Source organism: Budorcas taxicolor, chromosome 8 (assembly GCF_023091745.1).
Source record: "Budorcas taxicolor isolate Tak-1 chromosome 8, Takin1.1, whole genome shotgun sequence".
In the NCBI taxonomy this organism is placed as follows: Eukaryota; Metazoa; Chordata; class Mammalia; order Artiodactyla; family Bovidae; genus Budorcas; species Budorcas taxicolor.
The window spans coordinates 31,685,126-31,709,184 of NC_068917.1; the positions used below are offsets into that span (position 1 = coordinate 31,685,126).

The 24,059-nt window shown below is 37.1% G+C and overlaps 1 protein-coding gene across 1 annotated transcript in view; it reads right to left on the bottom strand.

Annotated features, from left to right (window-relative positions):
• Nucleotides 1-24,059, bottom strand: part of CCDC171 (coiled-coil domain containing 171) — a 321,044-nt gene that overhangs the window by 46,137 nt on the left and 250,848 nt on the right. The window contains exon 24 of the mRNA XM_052645254.1: nucleotides 11,102-11,254. Within this exon, the coding sequence (XP_052501214.1) occupies nucleotides 11,102-11,254 (153 nt within the window). The remainder of the gene's footprint in view (nucleotides 1-11,101; nucleotides 11,255-24,059) is intronic.

Sequence of the window (24,059 nt, forward strand, 5' to 3'; positions counted from 1 at the left end):
TACAGGAAAATGCTGACGGTGATCACAGAGCAGGAGTTACATGTTCAAGGTTACAGTAGGAAGCAGAACAAAATGACATGGTTTGAAGCTGAAGACATTATATTAGTAAACAGTCTTTTCCTGTGGTGTAATCTCAATTACCTTCTATGAAGATAATAGTAATAAATTAATAGATAACTTTTTTTGGATTAATAAGTGAAAGGCAAAGTGCAAAGTACTTGAACACTTTTCTCTAGACCTCCCAACATCTCTTTTAGGGAGTAGTATCATCATCCTCATTGTACAGATGAAAACCTGAGACTCAAGCCCCCAAATTAACAACTAACAGAGGCTGAACTGGAATAGAGATATATCTGATTTGTATGGCAAATCAGATATACGATCAATTGGCTAACCCAGTATCTATTCATTCCTTATTCCCTTGTCCCTTGACTCATTAGAGCTTAGGGTGATCATACAACCCATTTCCAGCTGATGGACTATAAGTGAAAATACATTTGGAATTTCCTTAGAAGGTTTTTCCTTTTTTAATATATATTAAATATCTGTAATCTATTAAAGTTTTAAAATATTAATACTTAATAAATATGATAGAAATATTTAATTTTTAATGGAGAACCTTTCAATGATTTATTATATATATAAAATAGATACTGCTGGGCCATCCTATTCCTCTGAATGTGATTCCAAATCCTAGATCTGGCTGTCATCTTATCAGGGAGTGGTAGAGAAATTACAGAGAAGTTGAACCACTAACCTAATGACAATACTCACCTACTTCTAGACTTCTCTCTGTATGAGAAAAAAAAATTGTCTTAAACATGTTACTCAAGTTTTCTCTTATTTGCACTTGACTCCCACTCCAGTACTCTTGCCTGGCAAATCCCATGGACAGAGGAGCCTGGTAGGCTGCAGTCCATGGGGTCGCTAGGAGTTGGACACGACTGAGCGACTTCACTTTCACGCACTGGAGAAGGAAATGGTAACCCACTCCAGTGTTTTTGCCTGGAGAATCCCAGGGACGGGTGAGCCTGGTGGGCTGCTGTCTCTGGGGTCACACAGAGTCGGACACGACTGAAGCGACTTAGCAGCAGCTACTTCTAATGGATGTAATTCCAAAGCTCAAGCTCTTATCTACCAAACTAGATCACCTCTCATCTATGAAATTAAAAGATTAACCTCCCTCAGAGAGTTCTTAAGAAGTCAAAAATGCATATAAAACTGTCTTGAAAAATAGAAGTTACAAATTTATTATTATTATTAGTTACAAATTTATTAATTTATTATTCTTTTATTATTACAAATTTATTATTCTTTTCAAAGCAGTGATCCTCAACTATCCAGGGAATAGTTTATTATTTGTTATTCTTTTAAAAACAGTGATCCTCAACTATCCAGGAAACAGACTGATAGCATATATCCCACTGAAGCATGGGATTAGGTGGCAGTGTCCTAGGACACATCAGAACCTTGTGGGGAGAGTGTTCACACTACACACATTCCATTTTGAGAAGTACTGCTTAAGTGAACCTCTTCTTATAAGCAAGATGATAAGCATATCCTGTAAATCTTCTCAGAAGGTTGAGAAGGGAAGCTTTATTATAACCATGAGGTATATTAATCAGACCTTCATTAAGATATCAATAGCTTAATAACTGATAAAAAAAAAATTTTTTTTAATCCATGGGGAAATAATCCCACCTTACCAAACTTTCTCAAAACATAAGTAATTATTTTCATATGAATAACAGAATGAACAATCAACAATAGTATGACCCAACAAAGCTGACATAGTATAATATAATATTAACCAATGGGATCAGAGAACTAACAGGAAGAAATCTAAGTATGTTTTAAAGAAATACTAGAATGGGAAGATGGCAGAGGAATAGGACGGGGAGACCACTTTCTCCATCACAAATTCCTCAAAAGAACATTTCAACACTGAGCAAACTCCACAAAACAACTTCTGAATGCTGGCAGAGGACATCAGGCACCCAGAAAAGCAGATCATTGTCTTCAAAAACAGGTAGGAAAAAATATAAAAGACGAAAAAAGAGACAAAGGAGGTGGGGAGGGAGCTCCGTCCTGGGAAGGGAAGCCCGTCCAGGGAAGGCAATTTTAAGAAGAGAGGTTTCCAAACACCAGGAAACACTCTCCCTGCCGAGTCTGTGGCGAGCCTTGGAAGCACAGAGGGCAACATAACAGGGAGGAAAAATAAATAATTAAAACCAACAGATTACAAGCCCAACGGTAACTCCCCCAGTGGAAAAGCAGCACAGACGCCTGCATCCGCCACTAACAAGTGGGGGTAGGGCAGGGAGGCGTGGGAGGCGCGGCTGCAGTGCTTTGTAAGAATCAGGCAGGAACGCCCTGCGGGTAACCAGAACGAACCAACTAGGGCTAGCAAACCAGACTGTGGGATAGCTACCAAGCAAAAAGCTCGAACATAAGACACTGCCAGGACCACGCACAGAACAAAGGATGGAACGGAAATAGCTGGCTACAGACCATCCCCCGCCGGGGACAGGCAGCCAGAGCCATAAGGGCTGAAAAGGGGCAATCGCAGCACCGGAGAGACTTTACCTACCAAACTGCAAGCAGGCTTCTTTGCTAAGACTTCTGAGGGTGCTGGACAGTCACCATCTGCCTCACAAGGGGCGCCAGCGGTCCACCCAGAAAACTGAGCAGCAGAGACAGAAAAGGCGACAAGTTGCAGTGACCGTGCTCGCCAAACTCCTGAGCTACTCGGACCTGGGAAGGGCACAAAACGCAGGCCCAACCGAATCTGCGCCTCTGAGGGCTACCTGAGCGCCGAACCTGAGCGGCTTAGACTGGACAGGTGCATGAAGCCTAGGGTCGGCCTCAGACGGTTCCCGCCGGAGCAACGTAGAGCCGGAGCGGTTTGCGCGCCGCGAGCAGGGACAGGTCCAGCGGGGCTGAGACACTGCGTGCACACGACAGTGCTAATTGTTTGCAGCATCCCTCCCTCCCCACAGTGTGACTGAACAAGTGAGCCTAAAAAAAAAAAAAGAAAGTGTTCACCACCGACCCCGTGTCAGGATGCAAATCAGACACTGAAGAGACCAGCAAACAGAAGAAGTGAAACAGAGGGAACCGCCTTGGAAGTGACCCCACACTGCCCACAACACCAGAGGAAGTCCCAGATATATCTTTACTATTTTTACAATCATTCCTTTTCTTTTCTTTTTTCTTTTTCTTTTTTTTTTTTTTTGGTTGTTGTTTTTTGTTGACGCTGTTGTAGGGTTGTTTTTCCTTCTTTTCTTTTTCTTCTTCTTTTTTTTTCTAACTTTTTAAAATTGTTAAGTCTTCTATTCCTCCTCTAATTTTTATTTCTATAACCTACTATTACTTTTAAAAAAAAAGACTATTTTTTAAAGCAAACACCATATATAGTCTTTGTGTGGTTGTTGTTGGTGTTTTTTAATAATTCTTGTGGCTTTTTTTTTTTTTGGTTTCCTTGGTTTTTTTTTCTTTTTTCTTTTTTCCTTCTTCTTCTTTTCTTTACTATTGTATTTTTGAAAATCCAACCTCTACTCTAGATTTTTAATCTTTGCTTTTTGGTTTTTGTTGTCAATTTTGTACATTTAAAAATCCAAACTTCACTACCCAATTTTACCTCAGAGCAAGATTACTGGCTTGACCACTCTCTCTTTCTTTGGACTCTCCTTTTTCTCCACCAGGTGGCCTCTGTCTCTTCTCTCCCCCTTCTCTATCCAACTCTGTAAATCTCTGTGTGTTCCAGATGGTAGAGAACACCTAAGGAACGGGTTACTGGCTGGATTTGTCTCTCTCCTTTTCATTTCCCTCTTTTATCCTCCTGGCCACCTCTGTCTACTTCCTCCCTCTCCTCTTCCCTGTATAACTCCGTGAATACCTCTGAGCAGTCCAGACTGTGGAGTGCACATAAGGAAGTGACTACTGGCTAGCTTGCTCTGTCCTCTTTTGATCCCACCGTATCTCATTCCAGTCACCTCTAACTACCCCCTCCCTCTTCTCTTCTCCATGTAACTCAGTGAACCTCTCTGGGTGTCCCTCAATGTGGAGAAACTTTTCATCTTTAACCTAGATGTTTTATCATCGGTGCTGTATCAATGGAGAAGTCTAGAGGCTACTGTAAAAATAAAACTGAAAACCAGAAGCAGGAGGCTTAAGTCCAAAGCCTGAAAACATCGGAGAACTCCTGAATTCACGGAACATTAATCAATAGGAGCTCATCAAACGCCTCCATACCTACACTGAAACCAAGCTCCACCCAAGGGCCAACAAGTTCCAGAGCAAGACATACCATGCAAATTCTCCAGCAACACAGGAACACACCCCTGAGCTTCAATATACAGGCAGCTCAAAACTACTCCAAAACCATTGACGTCTCACAACCCATTACTGGTCACTCCACTGCACTCCAGAGAGAAGAAACCCAGCTCCACCCACCAGAACTCCAACACAAGCCTCCCTAACCAGGAAACCTTGACAAGCCACTGATAGAACCCCACCCACAGTGAGGAAGCTCCATAATAAAGACAACTCCACAAATTCCCAGAATATAGAAAGGTCACCCCAAATGCAGCAATATAACCAAGATGAAGAGACAGAGGAATACTCAGCAGGTAAAGGAACAGGAGAAATGCCCACCAACCCAAACAAAAGAGGAAGAGATAGGGAATCTACCTGAGAAAGAATTCTGAATATTGATAGTGAAAATGATCCAAAATCTTGAAATCAAAATGGAATCACAGATAAATAGCCTAGAGACAAGGATTGAAAAGATGCAAGAAAGGTTTAACAAGGACCTATAAGAAATAAAAAAGAGTCAATATATAATGAATAACGCAATAAATGAGATCAGAAACACTCTGGAGGCAACAAATAGTAGAATAACAGAGGCAGAAGATAGGATTAGTGAAATAGAAGATAGAATGGTAGAAATAAATGAATCAGAGAGGAAAAAAGAAAAACGAATTAAAAGAAATGAGGACAATCTCAGAGGCCTCCAGGACAATATGAAACGCTCCAACATTCAAATTATAGGAGTCCCAGAAGAAGAAGACAAAAAGAAGGACCATGAGAAAATCCTTGAGGAGATAATAGTTGAAAACTTCCCTAAAATGGGGAAGGAAATAATCACCCAAGTCCAAGAAACCCAGAGAGTTCCAAACAGGATAAACCCAAGGCAAAACACCCCAAGACACATATTAATCAAATTAACAAAGATCAAACACAAAGAACAAATATTAAAAGCAGCAAGGGAAAAACAACAAATAACACACAAGGGGATTCCCATAAGGATAACAGCTGATCTTTCAATAGAAACTCTTCAGGCCAGGAGGGAATGGCAAGACATACTTAAAGTGATGAAAGACAATAACCTACAGCCCAGATTACTGTACCCAGCAAGGGTCTCATTCAAATACGAAGGAGAAATCAAAAGCTTTACAGACAAACAAAAGCTGAGAGAATTCAGCACCACCAAACCAGCTCTCCAACAAATTCTAAAGGATATTGTCTAGACAGGAAACACAAAAAGGGTGTATAAACCCGAACCCAAAACAACAAAGTAAATGGTAACGGGATCATACTTATCAATAATTACCTTAAACGTAAATGGGTTGAACGCCCCAACCAAAAGACAAAGATTGGCCGAATGGATACAAAAACAAGACCCCTCTATATGCTGCTTACAAGAGACCCACCTCAAAACAAGGGACACACACTGACTGAAAGTGAAGGGCTGGAAAAAGATATTCCACGCAAATAGAGACCAAAAGAAAGCAGGAGTGGCAATACTCATATCTGATAAAATAGACTTTAAAACAAAGGCTGTGAAAAGAGACAAAGAAGGCCACTACATAATGATCAAAGGATCAATCCAAGAAGAAGATATAACAATTATAAATATATATGCACCCAACATAGGAGCACCGCAATATGTAAGACAAATGCTAACAAGCATGAAGGGGGGAATTAACAATAACACAATAATAGCGGGAGACTTTAATACCCCACTCACACCTATGGATAGATCAACTAAACAGAAAATTAACAAAGAAACACAAACTTTAAATGATACAATAGACCAGTTAGACCTAATTGATATCTATAGGACATTTCACCCCAAAACAATGAATTTCACCTTTTTCTCAAGTGCTCACGGAAACTTCTCCAGGATAGATCACATCCTGGGCCATAAATCTAACATTGATAAATTTTAAAAAATCGAAATCATTCCAAGCATCTTTTCTGACCATAATGCATTATTCCAACATATGGAGGCTGAACAACACACTTCTGAATAACCAACAAATCACAGAAGAAATCAAAAAAGAAATCAAAATATGCATAGAAACAAATGAAAATGAAAACACAACAACCCAAAACCTGTGGGACACTATAAAAGCAGTGCTAAGAGGAAAGTTCATAGCAATACAGGCATACCTCAAGAAACAAGAAAAAAGTCAAATAAATAACCTAACTCTACACCTAAAGCAACTAGAAAAGGAAGAAATGGAGAACCCCAGAGTTAATAGAAGGGAAGAAATCTTAAAAATTAGGGCAGAAATAAATGCAAAAGAAACAAAAGAGACCATAGCAAAAATCACCAAAGCCAAAAGCTGGTTCTTTGAAAGGATAAATAAAATTGACAAACCATTAGCCAGACTCATCAAGAAAAAAAGAAAGAAAAATCAAATCAATCAAATTAGAAATGAAAATGGAGAGATCACAACAGACAACACAGAAATACAAAGGATCATAAGAGACTACTATCAGCAATTATATGCCAATAAAATGGACAACGTGGAAGAAATGGACAAATTCTTAGAAAAGTACAACTTTCCAAAACTGAACCAGGAAGAAATAGAAAATCTTAACAGACCCATCACAAGCACCAAAATTGAAACTGTAATCAGAAATCTTCCAGCAAACAAAAGCCCAGGTCCAGATGGCTTCACAGCTGAATTCTACCAACAATTTACAGAAGAGCTAACACCTATCCTACTCAAACTCTTCCAGAAAATTGCAGAGGAAGGTAAACTTCAAAAATCACTCTATGAGGCCACCATCACCCTAATACCAAAACCTGACAAAGATACTACAAAAAAAGAAAACTACAGGCCAATATCACGGATGAACATAGATGCAAAAATCCTTAACAAAATTCTAGCAATCAGAATCCAACCACACATTAAAAAGATCATACACCATGACCAAGTGGGCTTTATCCCAGGGATGCAAGGATTCTTCAATATCCACAAATCAATCAATGTAATTCACCACATTAACAAATTGAAAAATAAAAGCCATATGATTATCTCAATAGATGCAGAGAAGGCCTTTGACAAAATTCAACATCATTTATGATAAAAACTCTCCAGAAAGCAGGAATAGAAGGAACATACCTCAACATAATCAAAGCTATATATGAAAAACCCACAGCAAACATTATCCTCAATGGTGAAAAATTGAAAGCATTTCCCCTAAAGTCAGGAACAAGACAATAGTGCCCACTTTCACCGCTACTATTCAACATAGTTCTGGAAATTTTGGCCACAGCAATCAGAGCAGAAAAAGAAATAAAAGGAATCCAAATTGGAAAAGAAGAAGTAAAACTCTCACTGTTTGCAGATGACATGATCCTCTACATAGAAAACCCTAAAGACTCCACCAGAAATTTACTAGAGCTCATCAATGAATATAGTAAAGTTGCAGGATATAAAATCAACACACAGAAATCCCTTGCATTCCTATACACTAATAATGAGAAAGTAGAAAAAGAAATTAAGGAAGCAATTCCATTCACCATTGCAACAAAAAGAATAAAACACTTAGGAATATATCTACCTAAAGAAACTAAAGACCTATATATAGAAAACTATAAAATACTGATGAAAGAAATCAAAGAGGACACTAATATGAAGGAGAAATATACCATGTTCATGGATCGGAAGAATCAATATAGTGAAAATGAGTATACTACCCAAAGCAATTTACAAATTCAATGCAATCCCTATCAAGCTACCAGCCATATTTTTCACAGAACTAGAACAAATAATTTCAAGATTTGTATGGAAATACAAAAAACCTCGAATAGCCAAAGCAATCTTGAGAAAGAAGAATGGAACTGGAGGAATCAACCTTCTTGACTTCAGGCTCTACTACAAAGCCACAGTCATCAAGACAGTATGGTACTGGCATAAAGACAGAAATATAGATCAATGGAACAAAATAGAAAGCCCGGAGACAAATCCACACACATATGGACACCTTATCTTCAACAAAGGAGGCAAGAATATACAATGGAGTAAAGACAATCTCTTTAACAAGTGGTGCTGGGAAAACTGGTCAACCACTTGGAAAAGAATGAAACTAGATCACTTTCTAACACCACACACAAAAATAAACTCAAAATGGATTAAAGATCTAAATGTAAGACCAGGAACTATAAAACTCCTAGAGGAGAATATAGGCAAAACACTCTCCGACATAAATCACAGCAGGATCCTCTATGATCCACCCCCTGGAATTCTGAAAATAAAAACAAAAATAAACAAATGGGATCTAATTAAAATTAAAAGCTTCTGTACAACAAAGGAAACTATAAGCAAGGTGAAAAGACAGCCTTTTGAATGGGAGAAAATAATAGTAAATGAAGCAACTGACAAACAACTAATCTCAAAAATATACAAGCAACTTATGCAGCTCAAGTCCAGAAAAATAAACGACCCAATCAAAAAATGGGCCAAAGAACTAAACAGACATTTCTCCAAAGAAGACATACACATGGCTGACAAACACATGAAAAGATGCTGAACATCACTCATTATTAGAGAAATGCAAATCAAAACCACAATGAGATACCACTTCACATCAGTCAGAATGTCTGCGATCCAAAAGTCTGCAAGCAATAAATGCTGGAGAGGGTGTGGAGAAAAGGGAACCCTCCTACACTGTTGGTGGGAATGCAAACTAGTACAGCCACTATGGAGAACAGTGTGGAGATTCCTTAAAAAATTGCAAATAGAACTGCCATATGACCCAGCAATCCCACTGCTGGGCATACACACCGAGGAAACCAGAACTGAGAGAGACACATGTACCCCAATGTTCATCGCAGCACTGTTTATAATAGCCAGGACATGGAAACAACCTAGATGTCCATCAGCAGATGAATGGATAAGAAAGCTGTGGTACATATACACAATGGAGTATTACTCAGCCATTAAAAAGAATACATTTGAATCAGTTCTAATGAGGTGGATGAAACTGGAGCCGATTATACAGAGTGAAACAAAAACACCAATACAGTATACTAACACATATATATGGAATTTAGCAAGATGGTAATGATGACCCTGTATGCAAGACAGCAAAAGAGACACAGATGTGTAGAGCAGACTTTTGGACTCAGAGGGAGAGGGAGAGGGTGGGATGATTTGGGAGAATGGCAATGAAACATGTATACTATCATGTAAGAAACGAATCGCCAGGCTATGTCCGATGCAGGATACAGCATGCTTGGGGCTGGTGCATGGGGATGACCCAGAGAGATGTTATGGGGAGGCAGGTGGGAGGGGGGTTCATGTTTGGGAATGCATGTACACCCGTGGTGCATTCATGTCAATGTATGGCAAAACCAATACAGTATTGTAAAGTGAAATAAAGTAAAAAGAAAAAGAAATACTAGAATGAATTCCAAATACTTATACAAATCTTTATGAAGTGTTTCCTCTTCATTTTAACTTCTCTTATTTGAGGTCCAATTTACTACTCAGTCATTAAGAAATTAACAAAGTAATTTTAAAAATTGAACTCAACTGAATTCACATCTCAGATCTCAAATAACTAGTTTGCTGATTTACTGGATTAAGTGTTAGAAATTCTTCATTCAGTAATCAATTGCTGAGTACCTACTATGGGCCAGACTGTTCTCGGCACTAGAGTGCCTTTACAGCTGTGAAGAAGATACCCCAAATTGCTTGACTTTATGGAATTTATATTCTACGAGGGTAAGCAGCAAAATAGACAACAATAAATAAATAAAACACAAAATGTGTAAGTTGCTAAGTGCTATAGTGAAAAAAATAAAGCAAGGAAGGTAGAAGATAGACAAGCAAGAAGAGGAGAGAATGAGACAGTCTGTGGGGTGGGGGAGGGTTAGTGGTTGCAGTTTCAAATACCATGGTCATAAAGCTTTACTGGGATGCTGACACTTAAGCTACTACTCAAAGGAGCTGAATAACTAAACTGCAGCTATGCATCTATTTACTCTATGTTAACTCTTTTTCTGTTGAATATATCATTTGAAACTTGTCAACAGCTGAATGGTAAAATGATACTGTTTTTTGTTACAAGTCACCTTGATCTATTCTAATCAAACCAAAAAAGGAAAAATGACATTCCAATTATTGATAGCCCTCTGAATACCACTGTTGACATATCTGGCTCTTGAGGAAAAAGTTGAAATTGTATTTTATTCCTTTATGTCAGAAATACATTCATTTTTTTATACCCCCCAAACATGTATTTCAAGTGGAAAAAAATTTTGTTTGGTCTTAAATGAGCCCAAATTTCATCATGGGCTAAAATTTTAAGACATAAAATGACTGCTGAAACTGAATTTTAATCATATAGATGAATCACAACATGCATCTTTAGCTAGGCATGTATTATGGATAAGTCTAGTTTTCTACAGAGAATAATCACATGTTCTAATTACCATTTTGGTTATACGCATAATTAATAATATTCTGTCTTTAATGGGACACACTGAATCTTCAGACAGTTGAAAGCTTTAACTATGCATACTGCCAAACCCAACTGTCAGCTGCACTACCAAACACAAAGGAATCTTGATGCAGTGTTTTAGCATTGATAACAATACGCATATCTTTATACGTGATACAATGCAAAAATTAATTGCTTTCCTTCCTTCAAAATTTTCTCCACACTTAGTAATTTTATGCTGCTTGACTGATCACTTATTCTAAACTAGATATATTGGTGAGCGATCTGATGAACAACAAAAACATGAGTGTAAATGTGACCCAAAATTCAAAGACAAAAAATATAGTGTAGGACTTACTGATTGTAAAGTTTCATTTTCACGTAAACAAGCCGTGTGAAGTTCTGATTTCAAGGTTGCAATGTGACTTCGATGAGATGTCATTTCCTTTTCTAATGTAGCAATTCTAGCGCTTGCAAGCTGGTAGACATCCACGAAACTTTTAATCATAGCCTTCAGAAATAAAAATAGTGTCACATACAATTCAAATAAAGCTGTCCCCAAAGGAGAATTTCCATAATTTTAAAGCAAAATCATTAAAATTTTAAAATAAACAACTTTTCATCTTCCTTTAAAATAATAAAGCTAAACCTCACATTTTGTATTGAGAACAGTGACTATTTTAAGAAAGTTTGGGAGAAAATAATTGAGATTTCTTTTCCAGAGTATTTATTTAAATAAGGTATACTTTGATCTATTGTGCTTAAAATTTAGAATGCAGTTTTTAAAGGTGGCACACTTATTTTCTTTGTAAAGTTAAATTCAAGTTGTAATTTGACCTAAATTTCAATCTTAAGACACACAGTAAATGGATATATAAGCAAGATATTTTGAAATAAGCTTAGTGTAATTTTCAATCTACCTAAAAAGCAAGTGCTTTGAAACAAAAGGAGCTGAACTAATCCTGTGACTAAGAGTAAATATTATAATCCCTGTGTTGTAAGAAAAGCACAATTACACCCTTGCATTATACTAGATACAATAAAATAAATAACATAAGCAAATGCTGGTAATTCTTTCTCTTCCCTAAGTAGTGTAATATTGGGGGAATTGTTGGTTCTCTGTATCACAGTGTAATCATATTTTGTAAACTTTAGCTTCTAAAGGAACCTATAATGAATTTTAAGTCCAAGAATACTAGTATATCTTGTTTTAAGTCTTTCAAAATACTTCAAGTACAATAAAGTAAAATCAAACATTTCAAAGACATGTTCAATACAATGTTATATTATTTATAAGAAAACCATGTTCCAACCACAGCAACAACTCAGAACAATGGTAGACAGTCTGAGAATTTCCAAATTATATTCAATGTGAAGAGTGATTTGAGAGAGCTTTACAAAACTAGATATTTGGGCATATGCATATGAAATAATCTGGTGAACAAAAAGTAAGAAACAACACATGCAATGTTTGAGAAACAGAAGTAGGTGTTACTCATATAATTGTTAAAATTCATACCTTTTTGCCTAACGAATGCCTATTTGCCCTCAAAAACCCAGTTCAGTAACCACCTCTTTAAAGAAGCCTCTTCTGAGCCCAAAGGCAATGTTAATTTCTATTCTAGTTCTTGTGGGTTCCTCATGCTTGCATGCAATTTTTCATTTATTGCTTTGGCAGAAATGCATTCATTGACATGTTTATATTCACTACATCAAGGAGCTACCTAGACCAGATGGTGTGCCAAATCTAATCATCTTTGTATCTTCAGGGATGGCCTGAATGACTGACTGGAAGGAAGGAGGAAGAGAGGAAGAAAGAAAAGAAAGAAAGGAAAAAAGAAAAAGTCTGTAAAAGGGGAAAAGCCACAAGTTGAATAGGCATGTTCAACTTGGGGGAAAAAAAATGCCTTGGGAAAATATAACCTTAACACTCTAATGAATAAATTACTGTGTGTGTGTGTGCTAAGTTGCTTTAGTCATGTCCAAATAAACTGCTAACCATACTTTATTCAAAGTCAGAAAAAGAAGCAAAAGCATAGTGGTAGGCATAAAAAGACAGAATACATAAAAGTGAATTCTATTACCCAATACTAAATAAGCATGGTACAACTTCATGTCTGGGAACATCTCACATGTCCTCTCACATCTCACATTCCTTACCTTGAGTCATTTCAAGGTAAAATTATGGCTAATGCTAACACAAAATATTTCCCTAGATTTTAAAAGTAGATAAAAATCAGAAATTATAAAATCATATGTTTTTCCCTACACTGAGTCTCTCTCCACTTTTGTAAATTCATTCATCTTCTCCATTGAGATGGTGGGCCAGGAAAAAGTCATATTAATATTTTTTTTTCTAGTCCTCACGCTGCCTCTTACTTAGCTTTACCTTTTTGGGGCATGTGATCTGAGTCTCCACCTCCTCCCTCCATAAAAATGGGAAGAAGAGTCCTTTTCTTGTTTATTTCTAAAACTGTTGTAAGGATCAGATCGGTAAAAATCTAACACAAAGCCATTCTCTTAACCATTCAACTAATATAAAGCCATTCTCTTAACCATTCAACTACATTGCCTCTCAAGTAAAAAAAAAAAAAAAAGCCCTCTAAAAAACAGTAAACTAGTCAATTTCATTGTATTATTACCACTGTTCTAATTTTAAATTCTCCATTAAGATCTTTATGAGACAATCTGTGATAGGGGGCTCATATACATATGCTCTTGTTATATAAGAACCTAAAAGGCATGAAAACTTGCATAAATGCTCTTTAATAAAAAGAAGAAAGTACCCTTCTATTAATAATAGGTTCCTGGATTATTATTTCAATGTAAGTCATAATAGAACCAGCCTCTAACATTTAAGGATAAAGAGGTTCAACATTTGAAAAGTTATCCTATTTCTTAAATTTGGAGAAATACATCTCATGGATTCTCATACATATGATATTCTAAAAGGAATATACAATATAAATGATATTCTCTCTAATCTTTTTTTAAAAATAAAATACTTTTTTGAGAAGTTATGTCTGAATTATTATATGATAGATGGAACAAAAGTCATAATTATTTTGGCTCCTTCCTTGATCTACTTTTAATAACTAAATTAAAAAATAAGGGGCAGTATTAAGAGAAACCACATATTACTTCTTTATAACATTAAAAAGAATAAAATAATAATCTTACTTTTTGCTTAAGATTTAGAATCTTTAGCATTTAAAATCATTAAAGCAGTATTTCATTTGAGAGATGAAAGAATATAACACTGTGTAGGGCATTTTTTCAGGGCAGCAAAGGTACAGTGATCAATATAGAAAGTATGTTTCATGGAACTAGTGCATGTAAAATATACTACATGCTTCTAAAATGAAAACCTCCTTCAGAATTGAGAGGCAGGGAGGAGTATCAATGAAATGGCAGAGCTATTCAAAGACGCCACAGCTCTTTTGAAGAATAAAGAATGTTAACTTCCAGTATTAAAAAGTGATTCAAACTATGTTATAAAGGAGGCCAGTGGAAAAAATCCAACTTTTTAGTATAAAAGAAAGGTGCCAACTTGGTAGAAGAAATGGAAATGGCAGTCGGAATCAGGGGAGGGGGAGGGAAGAGGAGGGAGTGAACATCTAATGACCTCTCTATCAATCTCCTAAAGTCTAGCCCTCTACAGCACTCCTCACTCCTGGATTGAAACATCACCCCTTTTCACATTAGGAAACAATGACAGAGCAGTGTGATGCTGTGAACAGCATGCCCAGCATTTGAGAATTTATTCCATGTCGTCTTTAGCCCTTGGGATTTTGACTATACCATGCCAGGAGATGAGTCTCAGTGGGCTTTATCTAGTTACACGAGAAACAGAACAAAAAGCAGTTTCTGAACAAAAATAGGCTTTTGATTTAGAGATAATCTATTGTGTTTATAATCAGCATAACAAGATGAGAAAGCACAAACATAAATTTTCACATCTATTTTAAGGAAAAGCATAAGTGTTTTAGAATAAAAATAATTCTGAGATACTATCATTTGTACTAGTATATTATTTATATAATTTGTTATGTACATATTATGTAGTTTTGACTGACTTCAAAATCAGACTTCAGGGAAAGTAGAAGTCTTAGGAAGCTGATGCTAGGAGAAGGAACAATTAGTGAAAAATGTCATAAGGCCGAGATGGCAACAGAATAGTAAATTTTCTATTTATATTTTCGAGTAAGTAATTGGGATACAAAAACCTGACATTTTACTTTAAATTATGTAATTATGGGTATATTTCATTTCTATATACTACATAAATAAACCATATAAAACAGATAGACCAGATATATCAAATATGTGAAAATAATATATCTCCATAAAATGGGGGAAATGAGCCGTACCTCACAAAGATTGTATGGGGAGGGGGTTAAATGAATTTAATGCATGAACAGATAGTAAGTATCTGGCACACAACAAACACTCAGGTAAATGTTAGCTATAATAATGACAATAGTATTAGGAAAATTACTATTTTAACTCATAAAAGAAAGACTCTATTTCTGAGGGGTATTATTGGATGTAAGTATTTTAAATATAAGATATTCTATGCATATTGAATATATTAAATTTTCAAACATAAAGAATACTAAAAGCTAATGAGTGTTTACTTCCTAACAAGAAAATGTCTCATTATGAGAGTAAAAGCTACTATTTAAAGAATAATACCTATGGCTGATTTATGTTGAGGTTTGACAGAAAACAACAAAATTCTGTAAAGCAATTATCCTTCAATTAAAAAATAAATAAATTTTTATAGAAAGAATAAAGTAATGCCATTTGCCAAAATACAAATGGACCTAGCAATCCTCATACTGAGTGAAGTCAAACAGAGAAAGACAAATACTGTATGATATTGCTTATACGGGGAATCTAAAAAATAGGGTACAAATATCTACAAAATAGAAATAAAGTTGCAGATGTAGAAAACAAATTTATGTTTAGCAGGGGTAAAAGGGGAGGGATAAATTGGGAGACTGGGATTGACTATACACACTACTATATATAAAATAGATAACTAATAAGGACCTACTTATAGCAGAGAGAACTCTATTCAATACTCTGTAATGCCCTATCTGGAAAAAGAATCTACAAAAGAGTGGACACATGTATGTGTATAATTGATTCACTTTGCTGTACAGCAGAAACTAACACAACATTTTAAATCAACCATACTCCAATAAAATTTTTAAGTAATAAAAGTTCTGCATGTGTTCATATGCATGTGTGCTAAGCTGCTTCAGTGTGTCCAACTCTGCAACCCCAGGGACTGTAGCCTGCCAGGCTCCTCTGTCCATGGGATTCTCCAGGCAAGAATACTGGAGTGGGTTACCATGCCCTCCTCCAAGGGAACTTCCCAACCCAGGGATCAAACCCCTGTCTCTCATGTCTCCTGCATTGGCCGGTGGGTTCTTTACCACTAGCGCCAATAAAAGTTACTATTTAAGATGTCTTTCCTAAAAGAAAGTCTTATAATGGTAACATTCTCATTGTTTTTAGTATCAAACTTTATTCCTTGGGACCTGGAATTAAAGGAAAAATATTTTCTTTATTATTACAGAGTTAGGCTGTAGGGTTGCTCATTTAGTTGATTTGCTTTCATTCCAATACTTTACAAGTGTAGAGACGCAGCAGAGCATGAGGGTTAAAGGGTCTGATACTAGTAGTCTGCAAATAGCAACTATGCTCCCCGGTCAAGAGCCAGTCTAAGATCCAGAAACGGACTCTAGTCTGGATGTCTGGTTTCTGGCCCTGGCCCTAAATATGTGGTTCTTCATGACATTCCAGTACAAAGTTGTGTATCAGGATGGGAGACTGCCTTCAACCTCCTTGCTTTACCACATGGAATTACGTGGATATGTGTGCGTGCACGTGCAGGCATCAAAGCTGACAAGACTGCTTTCAGCCAACACAAATCCCAAGGATTCAATAAGGAATAGAAAGTAGAAGGGGTCAGAAACAAAACTTTGAGAAATCCTATCCAAAACATACGCAAGAAAACACTCCTACAAAGATGTAACCAGCTACAAGGGGGCTTGAAGCTATGCATATACAGCCACGAGAAGCAGGAGAGGGACTTAACTTGGCTTTAACAGTATGAAACCTCTTAGGCTCAACAGAATGTTGTAACTAATGATTTTAGTGCAAGAAATATGATTGGGTATGCTTTCAGTTCAGTTCAGTTCAGTCACTTAGTCGTGTCCGACTCTTTGCAACCCCGTGAATCACAGCATGCCAGGCCTCCCTGACCATCACCAACTCCCGGAGTTCACAGTCAGTGATGCCATCCAGCCATCTCATCCTCTGTCGTCCCCTTCTCCTCCTGCCCCCAATCCCTCCCAGCATCAGAGTCTTTTCTTTGCATGCTTTACAACTTTAAAAATCTGGTATAACTTTTAGGCGATACAGGTTATCCCCTAGTCTTCAAGTTTGCCTTATGACATTTCACTTTCACTTCACCTGCATTAGTACCTGTTTTTGCTAACTGAAAGAAACCTGAAGAGGATTTTTGTTTTCACCTTTAAAAAGTCAAAATGCAAAAACATCAGGTGTTCTGCAGGGTGTTTGTTTTGCAGGGAGCCCATTTGGAGGCAGCATTCACCCAGAATTGTAAGCGACCCTCTAAGCTCCTTCTGGGAACTACTCTCAGCGTCTCAGCCCACGTAGCTTTGTGCTGTATCTGTGAGCATCTGTGCTTTGTCTCCATTAATTTTGTTGATTCATTAGCAAGATGGGGCCTATGATAACTGCTCCTTCACTTAATGCCATTTCAGCTTATGACAGGTTTCTTAGGAATACTGTGCTTTCAGATAGAGGGGAAACCTATTTGGAAGTCTAATACAGAGTCCTCACCCTCACCACTCCCGCAACGCATGGTAAAGAGGAAAGATGCTCCTGGCGGAAGTACACCACTGGTTGTGTTTATTAAATCATGACATGCATGCTTCAATCCTATCTATCAAGTAAACAATGTTTTGATTGGAATTTTGGCTAGAAAATGCCAACTTTCCTGAATCAATTGTTCTTTATACTACTATATGTCCTGTTTTTATATCTTCATAAATGTATTTTATATTTAAATATACTTTATATTTTTAACAAAAATTTGAACAGATTTTTTATGTGTATACATAAATGAATTTTTACAGATTTAGATCATTTTTAGAAAAATTCCAAAATTCTGGAAACACTTCCAAACAGCTATTTTCATAATGCTACATAAAAATCCTTCAATAAAGCAGTCAGGTTTCTTTTTTTTTTAATCTGTTGTGACAGAATGTATTTTGTCTTAAGTTCCTTCAAAAATTTTTTCTAGATATAATGTTTTTGATAGCCACTTGCCATCAAAGAAAAGGTCTACAGATTGAGATCTCTTCTCTTTATTTTATAGAAAAGTGCCATAATTCATTCAAGTTCAAGAGGACTTTGAACTACTTTGTCACAAGAAAACTAGCAAACTTTACATAGAAGATTTTAAAGACTACCTCTTAACTCATTGTAAACTACTGTAAAGACTACACTACTAAAGACTATTTTACTACGTAAAATAACTTAGTGCATAAACTACTTAACCATCCAGAGTACACAATGGTTCATGGTGAAATGCAAAGAAAGTAAATAAACAAGTGAGGATACTATTCTCAGCCCTGATGCACTGCAAAATCCTTCCACCTTTTCCCAACATAACTGACAGGAAATATTAATGCTTAAAAAATGGACCAAGTGATGACACCAGTGCCAATCTATATCAAAGAGTGAAAACTTTATCTCCTACTTTATAAAAAAAATTAGGAAGAGTCCATTATCTTGTATACCAACTGAGATGTATTCAGTCTCCAAAGTGAGTTAAAATGGAAAAAAAAAAACTGAAGCCTTCCATATACAGATTTCACATTATATTTAGTTCTTTGAGTGACTTTATTTTTTAGAGTTTTAGGTTCACAGAAAAAGTGAGTGGGAAGTATAGAAATTTCTCATATAATCCCTGCCCCGACAAACCCAAAACATTCTTTAACAGAGTGGTACATATGTTATAATCAATGAACCTATACTGACACGTCATCACCCAAAACCCATAGCTTACATTAATGTTGACTCTTGGTGTTATACATTCTGAGTCTGGACAAATGTATAATGACATGTACCCACCACTGCAGGTGGAACAGAGCACCAGTTTCACTGACCTAAACTCCCCTGCACCTATTCATTCCCCCCTCCTCCCCAACCCCTGGCAACTGCTGATCTTTCTAATGTCTCCATAGTTTTTGTATTAACTTTTTAATCTTTCTTTCAAAAATCTTTTAAAATCATATCTTTAAAATTTTCTATTTTTCTTTGTTTTATGTTACAGAGCTTATTTAATAGTGTCACAAGTATAAAAATATAAACACATACATATACTGGGGATTCCTTGTTGTTTTAGTTGTGTCCAACTCCTTTGCGACCCCATAGACTGTAGCCTGCCAGGCTCCTTTGTCCGTGGGATTTCCCAGGCAAGAATACTAGAGTGGGTTGCTATTTCCTTCTCCAGGGGATTTTCCCAACTCAGGGATCAAACTCACATCTCCTGTACTGGCAAGCATATTCTTTATCGGTGAGCTACCAGGGAAGCTCTCCATTGGGAATACTGGCTCAAAAATACAAGTAAGCAATCAACAAGCACGAAGAGCACCCCTCTGCATCACGGGGTGACTGACTGAGCTAGACGGCTCTTCCCCTACTACTGTGAAAGAGAGCACCCCACAAACTAAATCAGTGAGTAGCCTAGAGTCAGAAAGCCACAACATTAGGCCCCAGGAAGCCTCCACATCCAGCAGACAATTGACCAACCCAATGTGCCTGGCAGCAGACACATCTTATTTCTTTCCCTAACACTCAGCTGCAAGCTCCAGTAATCAGATTCCTCATCTACATAAGCATAAAAGCAGCATCACACTCCAGGATTACCAAAAACTTAATGACTTAAAATAACACAGATTTAGCATCTCACAGTTTCTACAGGTCTAGCAGGGTTAGCTGGGTCCTCCTCTCAGGGTCTTGCAAGGCTGAAATAAAAGTGTTAGCTGGAGCTTTGAATTTTTTTTCTCATCTGAGACTCAGGGCCTTCTTCCAAGCTCATTCAAGTTGTTGGTAGAATTTAGTTTCTTCCAGTTGTAGAATGGAGGTCCCCATTTTCTTGTTGGCTGTCAACTTGGGTGACTCTCAGCTCCTAAGGACCTCCCTCAGATCCTTGCCAAAAGGACCCCTCCTTCCTCAGCTTGGCTGTTTGCTTTCTTCCAGGCCAGCAGCAGAACACATCTCTGAAACTTCACCTTCTTTTAAAGGGCTCATCTGATTAAGTCAGGCCCATCCAGTGTGATCTCCTATTTACTGGTCTCACCCTCAAGAAGAGGGAGTTAATTACACAATTTATGTATGCTGGGTGGGAGATTTGGGGGATCATCTCATAACTCTGATTAGACCTTAAACAAAAATAAATTCAAAGTTGATCACAGATTTAAATGTAAAACATAAAGCTGTAAGAATTTTAGGAGAAAATGTAGGTGAAAATCTTCAGCATCTAGGACTTGGCGAAGAGTTCTTGGACCTGATAACAAAAGCATGATTCATAAACAAACAAAAAAAATGAATGAGTTGAATTAAATTAAAATCTAAAACTTCTGCTCTGTGAAAGATCTTGTTTCAAAGATTAAAAGACAGGCTACAAACAAGAAAACTATTTGCAAACCATCTATCTGATAGAGAATTAGCTTTCAGAAAATATTTTTTTAAAACTCTCAAAACTCAATAGTAAAAAGACAAACACTAACGCATATATATGGAATTTAGAAAGATGGTAACGATAACCCTGTATGCAAGATAGCAAAAGAGACACAGACGTATAGAACAGTCTTTTGGACTCTGTGGGAGAGGGCGAGGGCGGGATGACTTGGGAGAATGGCACTGAAACATGTATAATATCATATATGAAAGGAATAGCCAGTCCAGGTTCAATGCATGATAGTGGATGCTTGGGGCTGGTGCACCGGGACGACCCAGAGGGATGGTACAGGGAGGGAAGAGGGAGGGGGTTCAGGATGGGGAACACGTGTATACCTGTGGTGGATTCATGTTGATGTATGGCAAAACCAATACAATATTGTAAAGTAATTAACCTCCAATTGAAATAAATAAATTTATATTTAAAAAAAAGAATATGAGTAAAATACACTAATATACCTTTTACCAAGTAATTCTCTTTTACAAATGCAAATAAGCATATTATTTGCAATACTGGCCACTAGAGAATTATAAAAACCACAGTGAGAAATCACTACATACCTAATGGAAGGGCTCAAAGAAAAAATTGTGACAACATCAAAAGACGACAAGGAAACAGAAAACTGGATCTCATGCAGCTTGGTGAGAATAAAGAATGGCACAGACACTCTGGAAAACAGTTTAGCAGTTTCTTTAAAAACAAAACAAAACAAAAAAAACAAAAACAAAAACAAAAAAAAACCTAAGCATACATTCATATATGGCCTAGCAATCACATTTCTGAACATTTATCCTAGAGAAATGAAAATTTATTGACCAAATTTTGTTCGACCAAAAACAGGTACATGAGGGACTTCCCTGCTGGCCCAGTGGTTAAGAATTTGCCTCACAATGCAGGGGACGTGGGTTTGATCCCTGGTCAGGAACTTAAGATCCAACAAGCCATGGAGTAATTAAGCCCATGTGCCAAACTACTGAGTCCACGTGCCACAACCGGACAGTCCATGCACCACAACCAAAGATCTCACACGACCCAGTGAGGATCCCACATGCCACAACCAGACAGTCCATGCACCACAACCAAAGATCTCACACGACCCAGTGAGGATCCCACATGCCACAACTAAGACCTGATGCACCTGAATTTAAAAATGTACATGATTGTTCACAGCTTCATACTTAACAGCCAAAAATCAGAAACAGACGCCCGTGTCCACCACCAGCAAGCAGGGGCTGAACAGGGAGGTGCAAGCTACACTGCTTAGGGTAAGGACCAGGCCTGAACGCCCTGAGGACAATCTGAGGGAGCTAACATGAGATAGCCAGAGAGAGAGGCAAAAGAAAAAGAGAGAGAGAGAGAGAGACACAGAGAACTTTCCCGCAAAAAGCTCTAACCCAAGGCACTCTCAGGCCTGGCCACAGAACAAGGACTGAGTGAATGCCAGAGGACAGCCAGCCAGCTGTGGACCTTTCTCTCAAGTGCACACGGAACCTTCTCCAAGATAGATCACATCCTGGCCCATAAATATAGCCTTAGTAAATCCAAAAAAATTGAAATCATTCCAAGCATCTTTTCTGATCACAATGCGGTAAGACTAGATGTCAATTACAGGAAAAAACTATTAAAAATACAAACATATGGAAGCTAAACAACACGCTTCTGAATAACCAACAAATCACAGAATAAATCAAAAAAGAAATCACAATATGCATAGAAAAGAATGAAAATGAAAACACAACAACCCAAAACCTATGGGATTCAGTAAATGCAGTGCTAAGGGGAAGGTTCATAGCAATACAAGCTTACCTCAAGAAACAAGAGAAAAATCAAAAAAATAACCTAACTCTACACCTAAAGCAACTAGGAAAATAAGAAACAAGAACCCCAGGGTTAGTAGAAGGAAAGAAATCATAAAAATTAGGGCAGAATTAAATGCAAAAGAAACAAAAGAGACCATAGCAAAAATCAACGAAGCTAAAAGCTGGTTCTTTGAGAAGATAAATAAAATTGACAAACCATTAGCCAGACTCATCAAGAAACAAAGGGAGAAGAATCATATCAACAAAATTAGAAATGAAAATGGAGAAATCACAACAGACAACACAGAAATACAAAGGATCATAAGAGACTACTATCAGCAACTATATGTCAATAAAATACATAACTTGGGAGAAATGGACAAATTCTTAGGAAAGTCTTTCTGAAACTGAACCAGGAAGAAATAGAAAGTCTTAACAGACCAATCACAAGCACGGAAATCGAAACTCCCCTAAAGTCAGGAATAAGACAAGGGTGCCCACTCTCACCACTACTATTCAACATAGTTTTGGAAGTTTTAGCCACAGCAATCAGAGCAGAAAAAGAAATAAAAGGAATTCAGATTGGAAAAGAAGAAGTAAAACTCTCACTGTTTGCAGATGACATGATCTTCTACATAGAAAACCCTAAAGACACCACCAGAACATTACTAGAGCTAATCTATGAATATAGTAAAGTTCCAGGATATAGAATTAACACACAGTAATCCCTTGCATTCCTATACACTAACAATGAGAAAACAGAAAGAGAAATTAAGGAAACAATTCCATTCACCATTACAATGAAAAGAATAAAATACATAAGAATATATCTACCTAAAGAAACAAAAGACCTATATATAGAAAACTATAAAACACTGGTGAAAGAAATCAAACAGGACACAAATAGATGGAGAAATATACCATGTTCATGGATCGGAAGAATCAATATAGTGAAAATGCGTATACTACCCAAAGCAATCTATAGGTTCCACACAATCCCTATCAAGCTACCAACAGTATTTTTCACAGAGCTAGAACAAATAATTTCATAATTTGTATGGAAATATAAAAAACCCCAAATAGCCAAAGCAATCTTGAGAAAGAAGAATGGAACTGGAGGAATCAACCTGCCTGACTTCAGGCTATACTACAAAGCTACAGTCATCAAGACAATATGGTAGTGGCACAAAGAAATATAGATCAATGGAACAAAATAGAAAGCCTAGAGATAAATCCACGCACTTATGGACAGCTTATCTTTGACAAAGGAGGCAAGAATATACAATGGAGACAAGATGATCTCTTTAACAAGTGGTGCTGGGAAAACTGGTCAACCACTTGGAAAAGAATGAAACTAGAACACTTTCTAACACCATACACAAAGATAAACTCAAAATGGATTAAAGATCTAAATGTAAGACCAGAAACTATAAAACTCCTAGAGGAAAACATAGGCAGAACACTCTCTGACATAACCACAGCAGGATCCTCTATGACCCACCTCCTAGAGTAATGGAAGTAAAAGCAAAAAGAAACAAATGGGACCTAATTAAACTTAAAAGCTTCTGCACAACGAAGGAAACTATAAGAAAGGTGACAAAACAGCCTTCAGAATGGGAGAAAATAATAGCAAATGAAGCAACTACAAAGAATTAATCTCAAAAATATACAAGCAGTTCCTGCAGCTCAATTCCAGAAAAATAAACGACCCAATCAAAAAATGGGCCAAA